This window comes from Chiloscyllium punctatum, chromosome 15 (assembly GCF_047496795.1).
Source record: "Chiloscyllium punctatum isolate Juve2018m chromosome 15, sChiPun1.3, whole genome shotgun sequence".
NCBI lineage: Eukaryota > Metazoa > Chordata > Chondrichthyes > Orectolobiformes > Hemiscylliidae > Chiloscyllium > Chiloscyllium punctatum.
This window is the reverse complement of record NC_092753.1, coordinates 82,920,412-82,944,546: the sequence shown is the minus strand read 5'-3', so window position 1 is coordinate 82,944,546 and position 24,135 is coordinate 82,920,412. Positions and strand designations below refer to the sequence as shown.

The following is a 24,135-nucleotide window of genomic DNA, read 5'->3' as shown; positions in this document are numbered from 1 at the left end:
CAGGATGGAAGTGTAAAGAATGCATGTGTAATAACAAAAATTAATAGGTAATGGATTTATTTGTGGACTAAGGATTACTGAAATATTTATATTGGCCTTAATACAGGAAAAGATCTGCCATCAGAATTACAGACAATAATTGATGTTATGGAGAAAGTGAGGACTGCAGATGCTGGAGATCAGAGCTGAAAATGTGTTGCTGGAAAAGCGCAGCAGGTCAGGCAGCATCCAAGGAACAGGAGAATCGATGTTTCAGGCATAAGTCGATTCTCCTGTTCCTTGGATGCTGCCTGACCTGCTGCACTTTTCCAGCAACACATTTTCAGCAATAATTGATGTTATGCCAAAAACAGCATTATAGACTTGCATTTTCATGAAGTTGAGGTGCTATGGGAATCCATCAAAAATGGCGATGGATTTCAGTTTCAGTATAATAGTATCCCCAACCTATTCATTGGCTTTCCAACTTTCAGGAGGTGTTTTAAGGGTATGGGATGATTGAATTTCTATTGCAGAGATAGACATTGACAGACTGTCCAACTCGAGGACACTTCTTCCTACTGCCCCCTCGACCATGACCCCACCCCCCATCACCAAACCATCATCTCCCAGACCATAGAGAACCTCATCACCTCAGGAGATCTCCCACCCACAGCTTCCAACCGCATAGTCCGGGAATCCCGCACTGCTTAGTTCTACCTCCTTCCCAAGATCCACAAGCCTGACCACCCGGGCCGACCCATTATCTCAGCATGCTCCTGCCCCACTGAACTCATCTCTACCTACCTCGACACTGTCCTATCCCCCCTCATCCAGGAACTCCCCACATACGTTTGAGACATCATCCACGCCCTCCACCTCCTCCAAGACTTCCGTTTCCCTGGCCCCCAACGCCTCATCTTCACCATGGATATCCAATCCCTCTACACCTCCATCCGCCATGATCAGGGCCTCCAAGCCCTCTGTTTCTTCCTCTCCAGACATCCCCAACAGTACCCTTCCATCGACACTCTCATTCGTTTGGCCGAACTCGTCCTCACCCTTAACAATTTCTCCTTTGAATCCTTCCACTTCCTCCAGACCAAAGGGGTAGCCATGGCACACGTATGGGTCCCAGCTATGCCTGTCTCTTTGTTGGCTACGTAGAGCAGTTGATCTGCCGTAATTACACCGGCACCACTCCCCACCTCTTCCCCCGCTACATTGATGACTGCATTGGCGCCACCTCGAGCTCCCGCGAGGAGGTTGAGCAATTCATCAACTTCACCAACACATTCCACCCTGACCTTAAATTTACCTGGACCATCTCTGACACCTCCCTCCCCTTCCTGGACCTCTCCATCTCCATTAATGATGACCGACTTGACACTGACATTTTTTACAAACCAACCGACTCCCAAGCTACCTGGATTACACCTCTTCCCACCCTACCTCTTGCAAAAATGCCATCCCGTATTCCCAATTCCTCCGCCTCTGCCGGATCTGCTCCCAGGAGGACCAGTTCCACCACAGAACACACCAGATGGCCTCCTTCTTTAGAGACCGCAATTTCCCTTCCCATGTGGTTAAAGATGCCCTCCAACGCATCTCGTCTACATCCCGCACCTCCGTCCTCAGACCCCACCCCTCCAACTGTAACAAGGACAGAACGTCCCTGGTGCTCACCTTCCACCCTACCAACCTTCACATAAACCAAATCATCCGCCGACATTTCCGCCACCTCCCAACAGACCCCACTACCAGGGATATATTTCCCTCCCCACCCCTTTCCGCCTTCCGCAAAGACCGTTCCCTCTGTGACTACCTGGTCAGGTCCACGCCCCCCTACAACCCACCCTCCAATCCTGGCACTTTCCCCTGCCACTGCAGGAACTGTAAAACCTGTGCCCACACCTCCTCCCTCACCTCTATCCAAGGCCCTAAAGGAGCCTTCCACATCCATCAAAGTTTTACTTGCACATCCACTCATATCATTTATTGTATCCGTTGCTCTTGATGCGGTCTCCTCTACATTGGGGAGACTGGGCGCCTCCTAGCAGAGCGCTTTAGGGAACATCTCCAGGACACCCGCACCAATCAACCACACCGGCCCGTGGCCCAACATTTCAACTCCACCTCCCACTCTGCCGAGGACATGGAGGTCGTGGGCCTCCTTCACCACCGCTACCTCACCACCAGATGCCTGGAGGAAGAATGCCTCATCTTCCGCCTCGGAACACTTCAACCCCAAGGCATCAATGTGGACTTCAACAGTTTCCTCATTTCCCCTTCCCCCACCTCACCCTAGTTCTAAACTTCCAGCTCAGTAACTGTCCCCATGACTTGTCCAGACTTGTCCTACCTGCCTATCTTCTTTTCCACCTATCCACTCCACCCTCTCCTCCTTGACCTATTACCTTCATCCCCTCCCCCACTCACCCATTGTAATCTATGCTACTTTCTCCCCACCCCCACCCTCCTCTAGCTTATCTCTCCACGCTTAAGGCTCACTGCCTTTATTCCTGATGAAGGGCTTTTGCCCGAAACGTCGATTTCGAAGCTACTTGGATGCTGCCTGAACTGCTGTGCTCTTCCAGCACCACTAATCCAGAATCTGGTTTCCAGTATCTGCAGTCATTGTTTTTACCCAATTTACATCAGTCAGACCAGTTTTTTAACAAGTCATGATTCACAACACCCCAGAGGTGTCATGAACCACGGTCTGTGTCAGGTCATTGAGATGTACAGCATGGAAAAGATCCTTTGGTCCAACTAATCCATGCCAACCTGGTATCCAAAATAAATCTAGTCCCATTTGTCAGCATTTGGCCCATATCCCTCTAAAACTTTCCTATTCATTTTCCCATCCAGATGTCTTTTAAGTGTTGTAATTGTACCAGCCTCCACCATTCCTCTGGCAACTCATTCTATATTCAAAGTTTGTGAGAAGATTTGTAGCTCGGGTGCGCGTTGTTGTGGTTCTGTTCGCCGAGCTGGGAATTTGTGTTGCAGATGTTTCGTCCCCTGTCCAGGTGACATCCTCAGTGCTTGGGATTATAGCCCTATTTATAGCCCTAAATGCTGGAGGAAACAACACAGAAGCGCTTCACAGGAGGCTCCCAAGCACTGAGAATGTCACCTAGACAGGGGACGAAACGTCTGCAACACAAATTCCCAGCTCGGCGAATAGAACCACAATAACTCATTCTAAATATGCACCACCCTCTATGTGAAAAAAAATTGCCCCTTAGGTCCCTTTTAAATCTTTACCCTCTCACCTTAATCCTCTTATTTTGGAATCCCCCACTCCAGGGAAAAGATCTTGTCTATTTATCATATCCATGCCCCTCATGATTTTATAAACCTCTAAAAGGTTGATAAAACCTCAGCATCCAATGTTCCAGGGAAAACAGTCCCAGCCTATTCAACCTCCCTCTCGAGCTCAAATCCTCCAAACCTGGCAACAATCTTGTTAATCTTTCCTGAACCCTTTATAGTTTCACAACATCCTTCCTATAGCAGGGAGACCAAAATTGAACACAGTATTCCAATAGTGGCTTAACCAATGTCCTGTACAGCCACAACATGCGCTCCCAGCTCCTACATTCGGGAATGTTTTGAAAGGGGAATTCAAGATGTCCTCCTCATCCTCCTGCAATGCTGGGCTAGGATCCCCTAGTCTTTCATGCCACAGTTATGCCACTGCCATGGCCATTGATTCACAATACAATGTATAGATCCAGTGACAACAGTACATAGTCGGATCCTGACCATGCTGGTACTGGTAAAGGATTCCCTTGAAACAACAATTTATATTTTCCTTTCAATTACTGAGTAACTTGCTGTATACATTCAGCATTTCCATTTCTAATTTATGATTTTTAGGATGTGGGCTTCATTTAATCCTTAAAAGCTATTTATGGAAATGGAAATTTGGAAATGGGTACCACATTAAAGGGAGATTTGGCAGATGCCTTGCGTGCTGTAAACCATATTGGAGTGGAATTTCCTGAACATTTCACCCCTGTTTTTCAGAGTTTATGAACAATGTGTTGCATGAGAGTAGATGTGATGCCATATGCGTGAGATTAAGAGGCCCTGGGGCCAGCTCTGAACAAAGTTGCGAGGCTAATTGAACTTGAATGATTCAAACTTTATCCATCATAAGCGTTATGTATATATGTTGTTGTTCATGTAACTAGGTGCAGCTAAACTCAATATCAGGCTGTATGTTATTAAATGACACTCTAACCTTGCAATGGCTTCTTACTAATGCTTCAATTATAGATGAGCCCAGAATTATTCTAAAACCTCCTGGCATGGACTTATGCTGAACTTTTATTTATGACTCTTTCAAGTCTGTAACATATACTTAAGTATTCTGTACCTAGATACCCTGTACCTAAGATGGTACCAAACTGGCGACATTACAAACTTTTCACTGCACTCATTCGAGTGTATGTGACAATAAATGCTAGTTCAATTCAATTAGAGGATCCTTCTTGATGTTCTAATATTCCTAACCACTGACTATATCTCATTCCCTGACAACTGTCCATGTCTTACCCAGAATGTTTGCAATATTGGTGTCATACTAGACCCTGATCTGAGTTTCCAAGCTCAAGACCTTGTATTATCACCCCCTAACATCAGCTTTTTGTGTTCATGCATCAACTCAGACTTTGCTTAAATCCTCCTCCATGTCTTTGTCACCTTATTCCTGGACTATTGCAATACTCTATTGGCCCCCCCTCCCACTTTGCATCCTCTGTTAATTTGAATTTATCCAAATCCCACCTGATATCCTAACTCAGACCTGTTTTAACCTAACTTGGTTCCAGTCTGGCAATGCCTAAGTTTTAAAGTTCTCATTCGTATTTTCAAATTCTTTCATGGCTCTGCCCCCCTCTGTTGTCTCCTCCAATGCTAGAGACCGCCAAGGTGCATACATATCTCTGATTTTCAATTCTCTACCAGTGGTGTCTGTGTCTTCAGACGACTGAGCTGATATTCCTTCCCTAACCCTTTCTGGCTCTCTCCCTCCGCTCCTATTAGACATTCCCTCATATCTTTATTTGTGAGCAAGATTTTAGAAATGTAACCTAGCTTTTGTGGTGCAAATTCAACATCCCTATGAAGTGCCTTGGGATGTTTCACCATATTAAAAGTGCTAAACAAATTTATGTTTCTGTTGATGTTCGAACAGGATGGTCTATTTTTGTTATTAAACGAATGGCTGCATATGTAGAACTAAAGTGTCAACAACTTCAGAAAGGGAGAAGGGGAGTATTGTAAAAGGATGAGGCAAATTAACAAGATAAAAAGAAAGCTCCATGGGAAAAGTAACTGGAATGGATCAAAAAGATTGCAAAACAATGAATGGATCCAGATTGTCTCAAACAGCATGAAAGTGAAACTGAAATGAGTCTTAAAAGTGATTGGGATAGGAACAGGATTTAAAATGATATGGATATTTGTAAAAACAACCACAACGATTACTTGCTTCTCAGAAGTTCCAGTTGATCCAGGGACATGGATAGAGTGAATAGTCCAGGTCTTTTTCCCCAGGGTAGGGAAGTCCAAAACTTGAGAGCATAGGTTTAAGGTGAGAGCGGAAAGATATAAAAGGGACCTTCGGGGCACCTTTTTCACACAGAGGATGGTGCATTTATGGAATGAGCTGCCAGAAAAAGTGGTGGAGGCTGGTACAATTAGAGCATTTAAAAGATCTCTGGATGGGTATGGCATGGTGGCTCAGTGGTTAGCACTGCTGTCTCACAGTGCCTGGGACCCAGGTTCAATTCCTGCCTCTGGGTGACTGTGTGGAGTTTGCACATTCTCCCCGTTTGTGCGTGGATTTTCTCTGGGTGCTCCAGTTTCCTCCCACTCACCTGTGCAGTCCAGATGAATTAGGTGTTAGGTGTTAGTGTTAGGTGCATTAATCAGGTGTAAATATAGGGTAGAGGAATGGGTCTGGGTGGGTTACTCTTCGAAGGGTTGGTGTGGATTTGTTGGGCTGAAGGGCCTATTTCCACACCCTAGGGAATCTAAACTGTCCAGGGTGTATGAAAAGGAAGGGTTTAGAAGGATATGGGGCAAATGGGACTAGATTAATTTAGGATATCTAGTAAGCATGGACGAGTTGGACAAAAGGTCTGTTTCTATGCTATACAGCTCTATGACTCTATGATTATCACTGGGGCAAGAAGCAATTTTGTAGAGATTTTACTAACACTGCAAGCCAAATTTGCATCCTAGAAGGAGATTCAGCTAAATATCCTTCTCTCATTCCATGATTTATCACATGGCACTTTCTTTAACCTCCTGTCCTCTAATAAGTATCACCGTGGGCGGCACCGTGGGCCAGTGGTTAGCACTGCTGCCTCACAGCGCCTGAGACCCGGGTTCAATTCCCACCTCAGGCGACTGACTGTATGGAGTTTGCACGTTCTCCCCGTGTCTGCATGGGTTTCCTCCGGGTGCTCCGGTTTCCTCCCACAGTCCAAAGATGTGCAGGCCAGGTGAATTGGCCATGCTAAATTGCCCGTAGTGTTAGGTAAGGGGTAAATGTAGATGTAGGGGTATGGGTGGGTTACGCTTCGGCGGGGCGGTGTGGACTTGTTGGGCCGAAGGGCCTGTTTCCACACTGTAAGTAATCTAATCTAATCTAATCTATCCAGTCAACATGAGATTCACTATCAGATGAGGCAAAAAGAAATCTTGCAGATGACTCAATTTATTAGTCTGGACAATGTGAAAAGTACTTAAAATTTATTGTATGACAAAAGTGTTAACGCAAGATGGACAAGTCATGGCATTGTAATATTAATTGTATTTCTTGCTTATTGTTTTCATGTTTAAAGACAAAACAATTAAGAAGCATATTGCACTAATGTCATGGAATGATCATTCTATTCTCTTCTTCTCTACTACTCATGTTGCATCTTTCATTGGATTTTTCAAAATGCTTTCCAGCCAGGGAGGTATATTTGAAGTGTAGTCATTGTTGTAATACAGACAAACATTTTACAGAGACTGTACAAAGGTCCCACAAAAAAAATCAATTAATTAATTGGAAATAAGATAAATTTATACAACATCCATGGAAAGTTTGAACATTGGCATTGGGAATTTGTTTTTATTATTATCATGATAGTGGATCACAGTGACACAGGATTAAACTAATAAAACATACACATATTGCTTCTGCCTCCAAAAAATGGCCTGACATGGAGATAAAAAGTATTTGAATAAAACAATAAAATGCTGGAAAAACTTTGTTATTTGCTGTAAAGACTAGTTCAGTATCTGGGAAAATTGGATTGTCTAGATAAGTAAGTCAAGAGCACAAGATTGTGTTAATTTTAATTGATCTACTCAGATATGTTACAATATACCTCCAGAACAGATAGGATTGAACCCAGAACTCCTGGGCCAAGGGTAGGAGCACAACCACTGCACCTAAAGGTCCCATCACAGGACCATAAGCCTATAATGGGTCTCACCTCATTACCCATCCATTTAGCAGAATGGGCAGAAATTGGGCAGGAATCCTTCAAGTGTGTCACGCCGCTCCAAATCTCTGTTATTTCCATCTTGCATGATGGAAGTCATATTTATTGACCCTTGTGAACTCAGAATAAATAAGCTCCAATAAAAACCAGGGAGGAAAATAAGTTGCATCTATATAGGATGTCATAAAGATTGTGCAACAAATGAAGTGTTTTTGATATATTGTTACTGATATAGTGTGGGGAAATAGGAGGTCAATTAGCTCAATTGGCCTGACAGCCAGTTTGCACTGGAGTGTAATGCCAACAGTTTGGGCTTGATAGCTACAACAGCTAAGGTTACCATAAAGAACTCTTTACAGCACGGAAAAAGATCTTTCAGCCTGCTGTGTCTGCATCTGTCTATCCTAATCCTATTTTCCAGCACTTGGTCCATATAATGTTTCAAGTGTTCATCAAAATAATTCTTGAATATTAGGTCCCAGGTTCGACTCCAACCTCGGGTGACTGTCTGTGTGGAGTTTGCACATTCTCCTCGCATCTGCGTGAGTTTCCTTCGGGTGCCTTGGTTTCCTCCCATAGTCCAAAGATGTGCAGGTCAGGTGAATTGGCCATGCTAAATTGCTCATAGCATAAGCCAGAGGGAAGTGGGTCTGGGTGGGTTACTCTTCAGAGGGTTGGTGTGGACAGGTTAGGCCGAAGGGCCTGTTTCCACACTGTAGGGAATCTAATCTAATCTAATCTAATATCTTGAGGGTTCCTGCCTCTGGCCACTCTTGCAGGCAGTGGGTTCCAGATACCCACTACTGACTATGTGAAAACATTTTTTTTCCCTTAAAACCCTCTCTAACTTAGTTAAAAATCACACACCAGCAGGTTATAGTCCAACAGGTTTAATTGGAAGCATACTAGCTTTTGAAGCGTCGCTCCTTCATTAGGTGATAGTGGAGGGTTCAAACCTAACACACAGAATTTATAGCAAAAATTTACAGTGTGATGTAACTGAAATTATACATTGAAAAATTAATTGTCTGTTAAGTCTTTCGTCTGTTTGAATACCATGATAGTTTCACTTCTTTTATGTGTAAATTACAAAAACATTTTTTTTTTTAAATTGCATTCTCAGGTTAGCTGTTTACAATGGTGATAGCTAGACAATATGTTGAAGGTATTAGCCCCCTGTGTTCTCTGTCTATGCCATGATGTTTAGATTGATTCTAATCTAAAAAGTGAGATAATGGAGTTTTACATGAATTCATGCAGTTTTTGAGCTCAGAGTTCTACATGAATGCATGCAGTTTTTGAGCAAAGTACAATGTTACCCTACAAGTACAAATTCACCCCACAAAATATATGTGTGCATGTGGGTCTTTGTCTATCTGTGTGTGTCTGTCTGTCTGTCTGGGTTGGGGGTTGTGAGTGTGAGAAAGTCTATGTGTGTGTGTAGTGAGTGTAGAGTGTCTTAGGTTTGTGAGGGGGTGCATGTGTGAGTGTGGGAGTGTGCGTGTCTGTAAGGGTGTGTGTGGGTGTCTGTGTGCGCGTCAGTGTATATGTGTGCCTGTGTGTATAGGAGTGCCTGTGTGTGCGTGTGTGTGTGTGTAGAAGTGTCTGTGTGTGTATAGTGCAATGGTGGTCACCTGTAATGTGACATGAACCCAAGGTCCCAGTTGAGGCCCTCCCTATGGGTACCGAACTTAGCTATCAGCCTCTGCTCGGCCACTTACTGCTGCTGCCTGTCCCAAAGTCCGCCTTGGAGGATGGTCACCCGAAGGTCCAAAGTCAAATGTCCTGGACCACTGAAGTGTTCCCCAACTGGAAGGGAACACTCCTGTCTGTTGATTGTTGTGCGGTGCCCATTCATCCGTTGTCGTAACCTTTGCTTGATTTCCCCAATGTACCATGCCTCCGGGCATCCTTGCCTGCAACGTATAAGATAGACAATGTTGGCTGAGTCACATGAGTACCTGCCATGTACAAGGTGAGAGGTGTCCCCACGCGTAATGGTGGTATCTATGCCCACACTCTGACACGTCTTGCATGTCTTGCACTCTGACACGTGATGGTGGACATAGATACCACCATTACTTGCAGGGTTACATTGCACTTTGCTCAAAAACTGCATGCAGTCACGTAGAACTCTGAGCTCAAAAACTGCATGAATTCATGTAAAACTCCATTATCTCACTTTTTAGGTTAGAATCAATCTAAACATCATGGCATAGACAGAGAACACAGGGGGCCAACACCTTCAACATATTGTCTAGCTATCACCATCGTTAACAGCTAACCTAAGAATGCAACTTTTTAAAAAAGGTTTTGTGATTTACACATGAAGGAAGTGAAACTATCATGGTATTCAAACAGACGACAGGCTTAACAGAGAATCAATTTTTTCAATGTATAATTTCAGTTACATCACACTGTAAATTTTTGCTATAAATTCTGTGTTAGGACTGAGCCCTCCACTATCACATGATGAAGGAGCAACACTCCGAAAGCTAGTGTGCTTCCAATTAAACTTGTTGTTCTATAGCCTGGTGTTGTGTGATTTGTACCTTTGTACACCCCAGTCCAACACCGGCATCTCCAAATCATGACTCTCTAACTTAAGATCCTTGTCCTAAAACCACATCCTCCTGATTATTGATCCATTCACTAAGGGGAAATGTTTCTCCCTGTCTATGCCTCTCAATTTAGGACACATTAATCAAATTCTCTCCTCCCCACCTATCCTTCCTCAGCTCTGAGGAAAATGATCACAGCCTATCTAGTCTTTCTTCAAGGTCAAACCAGATGTCTCTTATTGTTCCAAATTAAAAATAATTAATTACAGGCAGATTAAAATCCATTCAGATTCATTTGGGCAGGACAGTTTCAATATTAGACCATCATTAAATGAATCACTTCTTGGATTCTGCTTAGACTAAAATAATCTATAACCAAGTTAAGCTGAACTGGTAGAAGTTAATCCTCTGTTAAATTGATTTTATTTTAGTTACAAAAACTGCTTAGTATTAAGGTTAATTGGAATGATTTTCTACACTGAAAGATGATAAACCTGATCATTATTTCAAAGTTATCAAATCTGGTGAGGACAGGTGTGAGATCAGAGCTTCTTACCTGCAGGGCCATATCAGCAGGTGAAATTCACTGTCTAGTCTTACACATGGAGATGTGACAGTAACCAGAAGCTGTGGAAATATGACCCAGCAGACCTTCAGGCAAAGAAGGGAGTAATACAGAAAGATAAAGTAATTTTTGTGCAGATGGCTTCTTACCTTAGCCATTGGATCAGGTGGAAGGCCAATGGAAAAAAACTTATTCCATATTGCTGCCAGACACAGCTCCTGAATAAAACACATCAGATGCTGTGACATGAATATCAGGTCAGATTGGTTGTGACCCATAAAGTCAAACCAGATATAACCTATTGTTCCACAAAAAATAATAAATTACAGGCAGACTAATATCCATTCAGATTCATTTTTCCAGGCCACTTTCAATATTAAGCCACCATTAGATATACCACTTCCTGAATTCTGCTTAATCTGCAATAATCTGTAACCAAATTAAGATTTATTTTTTTAATTACAAATTTCCTTAGTGTTAACTTTAATAGGAATGACTTTCGACACTGGAGGATCTCCATGACAGTAATAACTAACATTAATCATAGGTGACAACGACAGTGGCGACTGCCCTTGACTTGAGGGTGAATCCTATTCAGGTGCTGAGTTTCTGCCGGGAGTTTTCATGTGACTGACCAGGCCAATTTTTGACTCAGGTTAATGGGTCACTGGGGGCGCAAGGTATCTCACATGGCAGTGGGATCTGGAGTGCAGGAATTCTTTTTCCTTTTTCTTCCTTCTCTGATGATGTCTGCTTCATTTAGACTCAAACCATGATGTAGCTTGATGGACAATTTGTCACTATTTTGAACAATCAGTAGTGAGCTCCTCCTAGTCATTAATGTAATGATATCATGTTTGAAGCAGAGTGTCTTTGTAGTGCTGTCTTTGTTCTTCCTGAACTGAAGACTTGCGACCAGTGATGCTCCTCAGGGATCAGTGCTGGGACTCCTGTTGTTTGGAATATATGTAAATGATTTGGAGGAGAATGTAGGTAGCCTGATTAGGAGGTTTGTGGATGACACAAAGACTGGGTGAACTAGGAATAGTGAGGAGAATTGCCAGAGGATACAGCAGGATAGTGAAAGGCTGGAGGCTTGGGTGGAGAAATAGCAGAGGTCAGACACGTCAGCAGTGTTTACATCGGACTTGTCCTGATGACAATGATGCTTTAACCAATGGTGTAGGCATGGATGTGTATTACAACTAACTTTGATGTTACTGTGCCTCAATACTGGGGACATTACCATGGGAGAGGACAGTCACGTTAGTACATTTGCCCTGCCAGTGGATTTTCAGGACTTTGCAAAGGCAATGCTGGGATAATTCTCCAGGTATGTGAAGTGTCTGCTGTACATCACCAACTGCTTCTGATGTGTATAGGAGGATGGGGACCATGGCTGCTGCATAGACCATGAGCTTACTGCTGAGTTTGAGATCTCAGATTCTGTTTCTCAGGGGTCCAAAAGTCAGCACTGGAGTCAGTATTGGATTTAATTGTCAATATCTGTTTGAGAGAGTAGGCTCCTGAGGTATGGGAAATGATCCATGTTGTCCAGGGATTCGTCATAGATTTTAATGGTCAGATGGCAGTGTTGTGTGATAGGAACAGGTGAGAAGCAAAACATGAAAATGAAACCCTAGCAGCTTTGGTTCGAAAATTACAAGCATTTTGAATCAACTCTGTTTGCTGCTTGTCATTTCTGACTTCCAAGCACCCAATGTTATTTCAGATATTACTGATTTCTTGCTATATATACATCTTCTTATTTATAGATCACCTGGCCATTGTGACACAACTGATAAAGGTTTGAATCAGCAACTCTGGAAGAAAAACCCTCTGGTCATTTGGAACTTTAAGCAATCATTTCCCTCTCCTCTGGGTCCATCTTTTGATTCCTGCTCTGTCCTATTGTCATCTCATTTTGACGTCAACTGTTCTCCTGCTTGCCATAATCACTTAATAAAAACCGGAAGAACTGAGGATGAAAGAATTCAGAAATAAAAACAGAAATTGCTGGAAAAGCTCAGTAGGTCTGGCAGCAACTGTGGAGAGAAATCAGAGTTATTGTTTTAGGTCCAGTGATACTTCCTCAGAACCGACCACAACACTTCCTCTTTGTTCTTACTTACACAACTGAATCTTTAATAAAAGCAGCATTCTGCAAATGTAGCAGACCTGAGACAATATTAAAAATTTCTGGAGGAACTCAGAAGATCTGGCAGCATCTGTAGAGAGAGAAAATCAGTGTTAACATTTCAAGTCCAGTATGGCTCTTCATTGGAACATGTCTTCAACTGAAGAGTCAAATTGGATTTTTTAAGTTGATTTCTCCACAAAGGCCACTGAGTTTCTCCAGTACTTTCAGTTTTTATAACTAATCCTTTTCTCAGACTATATTTCATCTAAAAATTTCTGGTTTTGATGGCCATTTACCTGTGCTGCTGAATATTTCCAGCTTTTTTCTTCAGATTTCCAGCATCTTACTTTTGTTTCTATTTTAGAAAATATTGGCAGAGGACTGTGTTTGCCTAATTTGGGACCACCTCTGAGCAATCTTTGGCGTTCCAAGTTAGGAGAAAGTTCAGTTGGAACAACTTGATATATAGATGATGTTTGTATACCTGAAAGTTGCCAAAACAATGAAGAGAATTATGAGCATTCAATGTAATCGAAATTCATTTGTCATGTTTGATGTATGTATTAATGATCTGGACGTAGATATGTGGCTAATTTAAAATACTAAACGTTGTAAACAGAAAAGGAACAGACTTCAGGAAGAAATTGAATGATTGGCAGACTTTTGGCAGACTAAATTGAATGCAGCAAACCGTGATGTGATTTGTTCTTGTAGGAATGAGAAGAGACACATGTAAACAAACTCAAACTATTCTAAAGGAGTGGCGTATGGTGGATGGAAACAAGTCTTCAAAAGTTGTAAGAGAACTAAAACATCGATTAAAAAGGGATTTGAGATCCCCGTTTTGGTAATAGTGGTCTGGAGTACAAAAGCTTAACTTTATAAAGCACTAGATTGATCCAGGAATATAATCTATTCAGTTTCCTGTGTCCTACTTGAGGTGCACAATCCCAGTGAGGGCACAGATGAATTTGTCATGAATGGTACCAGGCATGAAAGGATGCTAGTGAAATGTTGATACAAAGAACAAAGAACGAACAAAGAACAATACAGCATAGGAACAGGCCCTTAGGTGTCCAAGTCTATGCTGCCACATTTTGCCCTTCCATATTAAAACTGTCTTCACTTACAGGATCCATTTTCTTCAATTCCCTTCTTATTCATGTATTTGTCCAGGTGTTTCTTAGACAGTCATAGAGTCATAGAGATGTACAGCATGGAAACAGACCCTTCAGTCCAACCCGTCCATGCCGACCAGATATCCCAACCCAATCTACTCCCACCTGCCAGCACCCGGCCCATATCCCTCCAACCCCTTCCTATTCATAGACCCATCCAAATGCCCCTTAAATGTTGTAATTGTACCAGCCTCCACCACATCCTCTGGCAGCTCATTTCATACATGCACCACCTTCTGCGTGAAAAAGTTGCCCCTTAGGTCTCTTTTATATCTTTCCCCTCTCACCCTAAATCTATGCCCTCTAGTTATGGACTTCCTGACCCCAGGGAAAAGACTTTGTCTATTTATCCTATCTATACCCCTCATCATTTTGTAAACCTCTATAAGGTCACCCCTCAGTCTTCAACGTTCAGGGAAAACAGGCCCAGCCTGTTCAGCCTCTTCCTATAGTTTAGATCCTCCAACCCTGGCAACATCCTTGTAAATCTTTTCTGAACCCTTTCAAGTTTCACAACATCTTTCCGATAGGAAGGAGACCAGAATTGCACACAATATTCCAACAGTGGCCTAACCAATGTCCTGTACAGCCGCAACATTACCTCCCAATTCCTGTACCCAATACTCTGACCAATAAAGGAAAGCATACCAAATGCCTTCTTCACTATCCTATCTACCTGCGACTCCACTTTCAAGGAGCTATGAACCTGCACTCCAAGGTCTCTTTGTTCAGCAACACTCCCTAGGACCTTACCATTAAGTGTATAAGTCCTGCTAAGATTTGCTTCCCCAAAATGCAGCACCTCGCATTTATCTGAATTAAAGTCCATTTGCCACTTCTTAGCCCATTGGCCCATTTGGTCCAGATGCTGTTGTAATCTGAGGTAACCCTCTTCGCTGTCCACTACACCTCCAATTTTGGTGTCATCTGCAACTTACTAACTGTACCTTTTATGCTCGCATCCAAATCATTTATGTAAATTACAAAAAGTAGAGGGCCCAGCACCGATCCTTGTGGCCCTCCACCATCACCCTCTGTCTTCTATCTTTGAGCAGGTTCTATATCCAAATGGCTAGCTCTCCCTGTATTCCATGAGATCTAACCTTGCTAATCAGTCTCCCATGGGGAACCTTGTCGAACGCCTTACTGAAGTCCATATAGATCACATCTATTGCTCTGCCTTCATCAATCTTCTTTGTTACTTCTTCAAAAAACTCAATCAAGTTTGTGAGACATGATTTCCCATGCACAAAGCTATGTTGACTATCCCGAATCAGTCCTTGCCTTTCCAAATACATGGACATCCTGTCCCTCAGGATCCCCTCCAACAACTTGCCCACCACCACAGAAAATGTTTACCAGCATGTTGCGTTGTATGGGGAATTTTACCTCTGAAGAAAGGTTGGATAGACTGGGCATGTTTTCATTGGAATGCAAGAGGTTGAGGGGCAACCTGAAACAAGTTTATAAGATTGTGAATAGTATAGATAGAGTGGAAAGCATGAGGCTTTTTCCCAGGGTGCAGGGGTCAATTACTAGGGGACACAAGTACAAAGTGTGAGGGGGAAAGTTTAAGAGAGATGTGAGAGCCATGTTTTTCACACAAAGGGTGGTGAGGGCCTGGAATGCGCTGAGAGGACGTGGTGGAAACAGACACAATAGTAGATTTCAAGACCTCCCTGCCCTCCCCTTCACTGATTGATCACACAGCATTGCCCTTTGATGTGAAGGGCACTGCTTGTCACTGGCCACTCGGGTATTTCCTTTCTTCCTGGTGGTGGAAATTTGGATAAAGTTTTGTGCGCCTTGTGTCTTTCACTGTGTCTCACACCTGCACACATACAATATGGGTGCTGGGGAAAAAATAAGCACTGCCGCCTAACTGCGGTAGTGTGGGGGAAAAAAAGAAAAAAAAACCAACACGTTTTGCTGGTCAGCCTCCTGAGGTCACAGGAAGGTCATGCAGCTTCCACTTAAGTCCTAAGCCACAGGTGGGTTGATGAATAATAGGAGATTGATGGATAACAGGTGTCAATTAGCTCATAATTGAGCCTAATTGCGTCTTGCTCCCAGAGGCCTTTTTACGCTTTGTTAGCACATCGGTTAGGCCACTATTGGAATATTGCGTGCAATTATGGTCTCCTTCCTATCAGAAAGATGTTGTGAAACTTGAAAGGGTTCAAAAAAGATTTACAAGGATGTTGCCAGGCTGGGAGGATTTGAGCTATAGGGCAACGCTGAACAGGCTGGGGCTGTTATCCCTGGAGCGTCAGAGGCTGAGAGGTGACCTTATAGAGGTTTACAAAATTGTGAGGGACATGGATAAGGTAAATAGACAAAGTCTTTTCCCTAGGGTTGAGGAGTCCAGAACTAGAGGGCATAGGCTTAGGGTGAGAGGGGAAAGATATAAAAGAGACCTAAGGGTCAACTTTTTCACACAGAGGGTATGGAATGAGCTGCCAGAGGAAGTGGTGGAGGCTGGTACAATTGTAACATTTAAGAGGCATTTGCATGGGTATATGAATAAGAAGGGTTTAGAGGGATATGGGCTGGGTGCTGGCAGGTGGGACTAGATTGGGTTGGGATATCTGGTCAGCATGGACGGGTTGGACCGAAGGGTCTGTTTCCATGCTGTACATCTCTATGACTCTGTTTCAGTCGGGGAGTTTTTGTGCTGCTGGCAGGCAGATGTCGCCCATCTCCCATGATGAAGTGGGCCTTGTTGGCATGTTTTCTGCCATGACACACTTCATTAAATACAGCCCATATGTGAGTTATTTTGAGACAATGTGTTAAATGTGGTATGTTTTCGAGGAACCGGGCACAGCGCATCTAGGATTCTCAAATTTCCTTAATGCATGCCTGATTAATTCATAACTAATTGAAAGACACGGATTTTCCATTATTAGTCATCATTGCAGCAATTGGTGTATCATGTGACTACAACAACATCGACAATTTAATGAGAAGTCCCAAGCTGCTTCACAGGAGCATTGTTAGACAAAATCTGACACCATGACACCTAAGACGAATTTATAGCAGTCAACCAAAATCTTGGACACAAAGGTCGATATCTGAAAGGAGGAATGCAGGAAAGACAGGTGGAGAAGCATGACTAGGGGACTTGAGCTTGAGGTGTTGAGAACTAAAGGCATAGCCACAATGGCGGAGTGATCAAAACTAGATATGGGCAAGAATCCACAATTACACAACCATAGAAAACTCTCAGAGTTGTGGGGCAGTAGAAAAACCTGTTGTGGTAGGTGCAGGAGAGAGGGGAGGACTAAGACTCAAACTATGGAGGGATTTCAAAATAATGAGGAGAACTTTAATGTCATGATATTAGCTTTAAATCAATCAGCAGTCTTCTTTCATGTCTTGGCTTTCCCTTAAAAAATTGATATTCTTGCAAATTGTTGAGTGCAAGAGTTAGGTCTAAAGATATCAAGTGGTATGGGGTGAAAGCAGGAACAGGGCATATTGAATGGCAGAACAGGCTTCAAGGACTGATTGGCCATTCCCTGCTCCTATTTACTATCTTTCTAAAACATAAAGCTTCAAAGTTAAAAATCACATAACACCAGGTTATAGTCCAACAGGTTTATTTGGAAGTATTAACTTTTGGAGCGCTGCTAATTCATCAGGTAATGAGAGGGGCAGGAGCCATGGTCACCTGATGAAGGAGCAGCGCTCTGAAAGCTTGTACTTCCAAACAAACCTGTTGGGCTATAAACCTGGTGCTGTGTGATTTTTAACTTTGTCCACCCCAATCCAACACCGGCACCTCCACATCATAAAGCTTCAACACAGTGTGTTTCAGCAATATATAATATTGAGATGTTGCTTCATTGTAAGATATTATAGGTCAATGAGCATGAGGGAATAGGTAAACTGAGCTTAGTGCAGTTAGAGTCATGGCTGGCATCATCATTGGTAGTCCCTCACAGATGAGGATGACTCTCTTCCACTCTCGGGGTGAGTGCCCGTACACTTGGAGTGGGTGGTGGTCATGGGAATGGGTGGGTGGGGCATTGGTCTGGCAGCAGGCACCTTTCACTGTTTTCACATGGTTTTGAATATTTTCCAACGCCAAGTCTCGAGCTGTTCAACACCTTCCCGGATGCTCCTTTTCCACTTTGAACAATCTTGGGACAGTGATTCCCAGGTGTCTGTGGGAATGCCACACTTCCCCAGTGAGGCCTTGAGGGCATCCCTGAAACACTTCCTCTGTCCGCCTAGGGCTTGCCTCTGTTTCGGAAGCTGAGAGTAGAGCACCTGCTTGGGGAGTCTCATGACGGTCATTTGGACAACTCACTGAGCCCATCATATTCGATCAATGATGGTCAGTCCCTTGATGCTGGGGATGTTGGCCTGATCAATGACACTGGTGTTGGTGCATCTGTCTTCCCAGCGCATTCACAGGATTTTCCACAGGCAGCATTGGTGGGCCTGCTCCAGCACCTTGAGGTGTCTGTAGACAGTCCACGTCTCAGAACCATGCAGGAGGGCGGGAACCACCACAGCTCTGTAAACCACGAATCTGATATTGTTGTCGTGGCTAGCAGAGTTGCTAGCAAAAACACGACTGAAGGTGTCAGCCGCAGACAAGCTGGTACAGAGGCCATCAAAATGGCTTCAGGTAAACTGGAGGAAATGTCTTTTCCATCTACCCCCATGCCCCATACTGAATATAAATAAAGAGTTGAAAAGCTGGAAGTAAATGAAATGTAGAAAATACTGGAAATGCTCTTTAGGTCAGTTTATGTAGGGAAAGAGAAACACCAAGTTAACGTGTCAGACTTTTATCACAAACTGAAAGAGTAATGTGCCTATTCTGTCTACCCATACTTGCTGAGTATATTCGGCACTTTCTGCTTTTGAAACAACTAAGGAAAGGTGAAGGTGACGCAGACTGGAAACAGCCCAAAGGCAGTCATTTGAGTTTTATGATTTCTACAGCTGTACTTGCTGACTGAAGGATTTCTTAGCAGAACACAATGGAGCAGTAACAATCCATAAGGTAAGCTTCGGCAGGAAAGAACTGCAATCTTGGACACTACTGACAGCCTCATAGTCTCCCAGTCTGCAGGAATGCTGATGGAGGAAATGGAAACTGAACTGAGGTTGCATAATAGCTGCTGATTTAAGAGACCAGGGACATTTCTGTGGCAAGAATACTGGGAGCTTTCTGCTGTGTTTGGTCTGGGATACACCAGACCTGAATTAGCCCCTAAAGTGGCACAAATTGTCCATTCTCCAGCACTGCGAAGTTAAGGTAAATATAGATACATAAGTATTGCTTATCACCCATCATTAGGAGTAAGTTATCAAGAAAAAAGTAAATTACAAGTTAAAAAAAAGTTTTAATGTTGTTTACAATTTCCCTGAAGCATTGGAAAACATTCAAATTGAGGTATGCTGTGATTTAATAATTTTGAAAGCAGAATGGAATATTTCAGAATTCTCATGATTTAAGATGTGGGTTTTTTTTCTGAAAAAAAATGTGGAATAATATTTAAGACAGTTAACCCTTTATTCTGTTGAATAATATTCACTAAACATCCTGCATTGACCCTAAAGTCAAGAGTATTTTGTTTTTAGGTGGTCAAATGTGACCTTCCTTATCTAAGTTGTTGCTGTGATTTTAAAGTTTTTTTAAAAATAATGCTTCTAATAAATCATTATTAGGGGTTGAAAAAAAACTACCAAAGCTAAAACGTATTTTCAACCTTTCGGCCTGTGTCAATAATGTCAAAATTCACAGTCACATTCTGATAAAAATAGTGTTATTAAGATTTTAAAAGGACCTAAGGGGCAACTTTTTCATGCAGAGAGTGGTGCATGTGTGGAATGAGGTGCCAGAAGAAGTGGTGGAGGCTGGTACAGTTACAGCATTTAAAAGGTATCCAGACGGGTATATGAATAGGAAAGATTTAGAGGGATATGGGCCAAATGCTGGCAAATGGGATTAGATTTATTTAGGATATTTGGTTGACATGGACAAGTTGGACTGAGGGGCCTGTTTCTGTGCTGTATATCTCGATGACTCTATCTTCCTGTTTGGCACAAGCTCTGTTCCAAAACTGCCAAAACATAGCAGTAAAATAAGTTTATTCTTATTGCTAAAAATTCACATCGTCTTCCTGGAGTATAAACTTGTGTCAAAATTTTAAAAAGAGCTAAAATGATTTAAAAGAATCCTCCATTGATTTTATTCATGTATTTTTTTTTGTTTTTATCAACTGTGTGTGTTCACGCGTGTCTCTCTCCCCTACTTAAAAACAATTCTGCCAGTTTTCCACAACTCTTTTCCGCATACTTTCTGACTCTGCTGCTTCTGAAGGGAGGGGGTGGCAGTATGCAGGAGGCTCAAGGTGAAGATTGAAATGTTAAAAGTGTTAAATGATATAGCGAGCAACGGGGGCTGGCTGGACGTCGTTGAGTGTTCGATTCCACCAAAGTTCAGCCAACCGTGGCAGTAACTTTTTTTGGGGGGGGGGGTTGACAAAAATGTTTCTTAATAGTTCAGTGACATCACTGGGAGAGGAGGGGGTGCATTTAATAAAAGCTCCTTATCGTTCCTCACCCCTCCATGCCTCTCTCAGCAGGTAGGAACCATCCAGGCACTGACTTATTTTCTCCACCTCTCCCCCCCCCCCCCAGCTCCAGATTCTTGCCCCGTGTCTGGTGTTGGATCGCCCCGGTTTACAGTGAGCCTATCGCCGCCTCATAGTGCACCGCAGCCCCGGCACAATGACCCTCTGATTCCCTTCTCTCTCAAGGTAAGCAATTCTCTTCAATTCATTTCTAGAGAAAGCCCGCGCGTCCTTTCCCTCACCCAAGCACTGTTTTTTTTCTTACAATGAACTTTTAAAAAACAAAATTTGAAAGAAAATTAAACAAAAAGATTATAGTCCTGTTTACTCGTTTTTAATGTGTTTAATTTCCTACAACCTTTGATCTGCACCGAAACATGTATTTTCAAACTATTTGCATGTTGCAACATTTTATTCTTGCTGATTTTAAAAATTATATAATTCGGCTTTCCTTTCAGACTTTTATGCTAAAGTCAGAATGTAGCGATCTTTTTTTTCCCTCTCTGAAAATTTATTAATAAATCATTCTGAGAGACTAACCTCCTCTGATGACGAGTTGCTGGAGTTTGGCACGTTAGTTGTCGATTTTGATTTGTTTACGTCCTGTTCAAGGATTGGAGTAAAAAAAGATGTGACTACAATGCAATGACTTCCTCCCTCCCCATCCCCCTTTCCTCGTACGGCCAGCGTGAGAATCAAATTGAATAAGGAGGAATTTTGTGGACAGTACCTCCTGCAGAAATTTCCTGACCTGAAGGTGTAAGATTTGAAGTTTTGAACTTCGCTAAGCAGAGTTCATGTGAAAGTCCAGGCAGTTTGGCAAGGTGTGGAAACAAGTTAAATATTACTATCAAGACTATAGATTAAAAAAAACGTTTAACCCCTTCTCTATCATTAAGTTTGAAATTATAATTTAAAAAATAACATTCATGATCTCTTTGTTTTCAGTTTTGCAAACAAAATTGTACAAATGGACCAAACACCTGCTCCCATCTCCCACCCCCACTCAAAAAAAATGAAAGACCTGACTTTCTCAGCAACAAAATCAGAATTTGCTGGAGGAACTCAGCAAGTTGGGCAGCAACTGTGGAGAGAAAGCAGAGCTTCTCCAGCAATTTCTGATTTTGTTCCAAATTGGCTTCATTGACCATTGTTTTAATCCTTGACTTTCTATAGGTGTTTCACGGTGCTGCACAGTACTCTAGAGCTAATGAAGTAATTTGGAAGTGTGGCATTGTATGGAATTGCAGCAGCCAATTTGGACACAGCAAGATCCCACAAATAGCAATGTGATAACGGAAAGGAAAATACAAACTTTCACTTGCATTGCGTGCTTCATGGCTGAGTCTCAACCATGTCAATTAAATACTTTTGAAGTGTAGTTGGCAATACAGGATTCACTCAGCCAACTCTTCAAAATAGCATTGTGATAATGACTGCATTACCTGTCTTTGTGAAATCATTGAAGTGATAAATATTGGCCAGAACCTTTGAATTACCTCCTACTCTACATGGAAAGAGCTGAATATGATCTTTCACATACATCTGATGGGACCTCGGTTTAGCCTGGCTCTTTGTGCCTTTAGTCCTGGAGTGCAAGTGAACTCAAAGCCTTGTGTCTCAGTGGTGAGACAGCTGCCAACTGAGCCACAGCTGATGCTAGAAAGACCTGATGATCTGCTTTTAGTAATGGTGATTGAAAGATAAACGTTGATATAATGCCAAAAGTGATGCTGTGATAAAGAGCAAGGAAGCTGAGGGATAACCTAATAGAGATTTATAAAATCATGAGGACCCTGAATAGAGTAAATTGTCAAGGTCCTTTCCCCAGGCTCGGGGAGTCCAAAACTAGAGGGCATGGGTTTAAGGTGAGAGGGGAAAGATTTAAGAGGGACCTGAGAGGTAACATTTTCACGCAGAGGGTAATGCATGTACGGAATGAGCTGGCAGAGGAAGTGGTGGAAGCTGGTACAATTACAGCATTTAAAAGGCATCAGAATGGGTATATGAATAGGAATGGTTTATAGGAATATAGGCCAAATGCTGGCAAATGGGATAAGATTTATTTAGGATATCTGGTCAGTATGGCAAGTTGGACGGAAGGGTCTGTTTCCATGCTGTACATCTCTGTGACTTGATGGCTCTACAAGGTGTATGGGAATCAAAGTAAAAGTCAAGACTTCTTTTAACAAGGAGCAAGACAGTCAGGTCGAGAGTGAGAGAATAAGGGACCAAGAAATGGAAATTTAGTAATAACAATACCCAAATTTTAAAAAGGATGGGAAAAGTACATTTTGTGTTTTAAAATTATTTTGAATGATTACCAGATTGATCAGTTAATGTGACTGGCCCTGATGTATTTATTTAGACTTTGTTTAATTATCCTATTCTGGGAGTGGTAAACTTTAAATACAATGTTAAAAATCACACAACACCAGGTAATAGTCCAACAGGTTTAATTGGAAGCACACTAGCTTTCGGAGCGCCGCTCCTTCATCAGGTGATTGTGATTTAAATACAATGGTTGCCCCAGGAGCTCAAAATTCCTTGAATATGCTAAAAACCTACACATTCCATTTAAAAAGCAAACATTGCATTAAGAGCTCAAGCTCATTGTTGATGAGGAGAAACAATTTGCATTAGCTGCTCCAAAAGCAGTTCTGACCTTTTTGAAGTCAGCTTTTGAGCATAGTTTTTTAAAGACTGGCCTGGAACGAGAGAACTGCAAATAAACCAAACTGCTGAAGACAGTATTTACTGGAAGTTTACCTTTTGAGACACAATTATCCAGGGGACTTTGATTAGGTTGTTTTACCCTTTACACTGTCATGACAGAGTATACCGGAAACTCTCATTGCGAAAATTAAACTTAGTGTACAAAGGTACTGCAAGGGTTAAAATGCCATCAGTTTTGTAACAGTTGTTGCACAAAGAAGTTATGGGAAGCAGGATATAATACAAAAGTGTACAAGGATGTTTTCATGACATTTTGCCCATATTTTTATAAGCTATGATGGATGTTGTGCCACTCAAATGGGCTGCCTTTTCCTGGATTGTATCAAGCTTTTTCAATGTTGCATTGCACCCATCCAGCCAAATAGAGAATAATCCATCACAATTCTACCTTGTGCCTTGCAGATGGTGGACAGGTTTTGGGGAGTCAGGAGGTGAGCTCAATTAGATTAGATTCCCTACAGTGTGGAAAACAGGCCCTTCGGCCTAACCAGTCCACACTAACCCTTCAAAGAGTAACCCACCCAGACCCACTTCCCTCTGACTAATGTAACTAACACTACGGGCAATTTAGCATGGCCAATTCATCTAACCTGCACGTCTTTGGACTGTGGGAGGAAACCGGAGCACCCGGAGAAAACCCACACAGTCACAGGGAGAATGTGCAAACTCCACACAGACAGTTGCCCAAGGCTGGAATTGAACCTGGGATCCTGGTGCTGTGAGGCAGCAGTGCTAACCACTGAGCCACCATGCCATTACTCACAGCAAAATTCTTGTCCTTGAAGCTGTTCTTGTAGCTACAGTATATATATATGACTGGCCCAGTTCACTTTCTGATCAACAGTAAATCTCCAGGATGGTGAAAG

At 42.5% G+C, this 24,135-nt stretch overlaps 1 protein-coding gene and 1 long non-coding RNA gene across 5 annotated transcripts in view; one reads left to right on the top strand and one right to left on the bottom strand.

The window, feature by feature from the left end:
- Positions 1 to 6,793: 6,793 nt before the first annotated feature.
- On the bottom strand, positions 6,794 to 21,205 carry LOC140486468 (uncharacterized). Its single transcript, XR_011962586.1, has 5 exons — positions 21,074 to 21,205; positions 13,056 to 13,243; positions 10,769 to 10,837; positions 10,611 to 10,681; positions 6,794 to 9,409 (listed from the first exon to the last, which is right to left on the bottom strand). It is a non-coding gene; the product is annotated as an uncharacterized lncRNA (long non-coding RNA).
- The window catches only part of kcnj15 (potassium inwardly rectifying channel subfamily J member 15), a 41,101-nt gene continuing 35,872 nt past the window's right edge, over positions 18,907 to 24,135 (top strand). For 2 of the 4 annotated variants that reach the window (XM_072585675.1, XM_072585672.1), the window contains exons 1-2: positions 18,977 to 19,212; positions 20,601 to 20,719. Coding sequence is in view for 1 of the 4 variants with exons in the window: in XM_072585671.1 (XP_072441772.1) it covers positions 20,296 to 20,311; positions 20,601 to 20,719 (135 nt within the window). In the remaining 3 variants the exon portion in view is untranslated. The other 2 variants (XM_072585673.1, XM_072585671.1) reach the window with 2 other exon arrangements.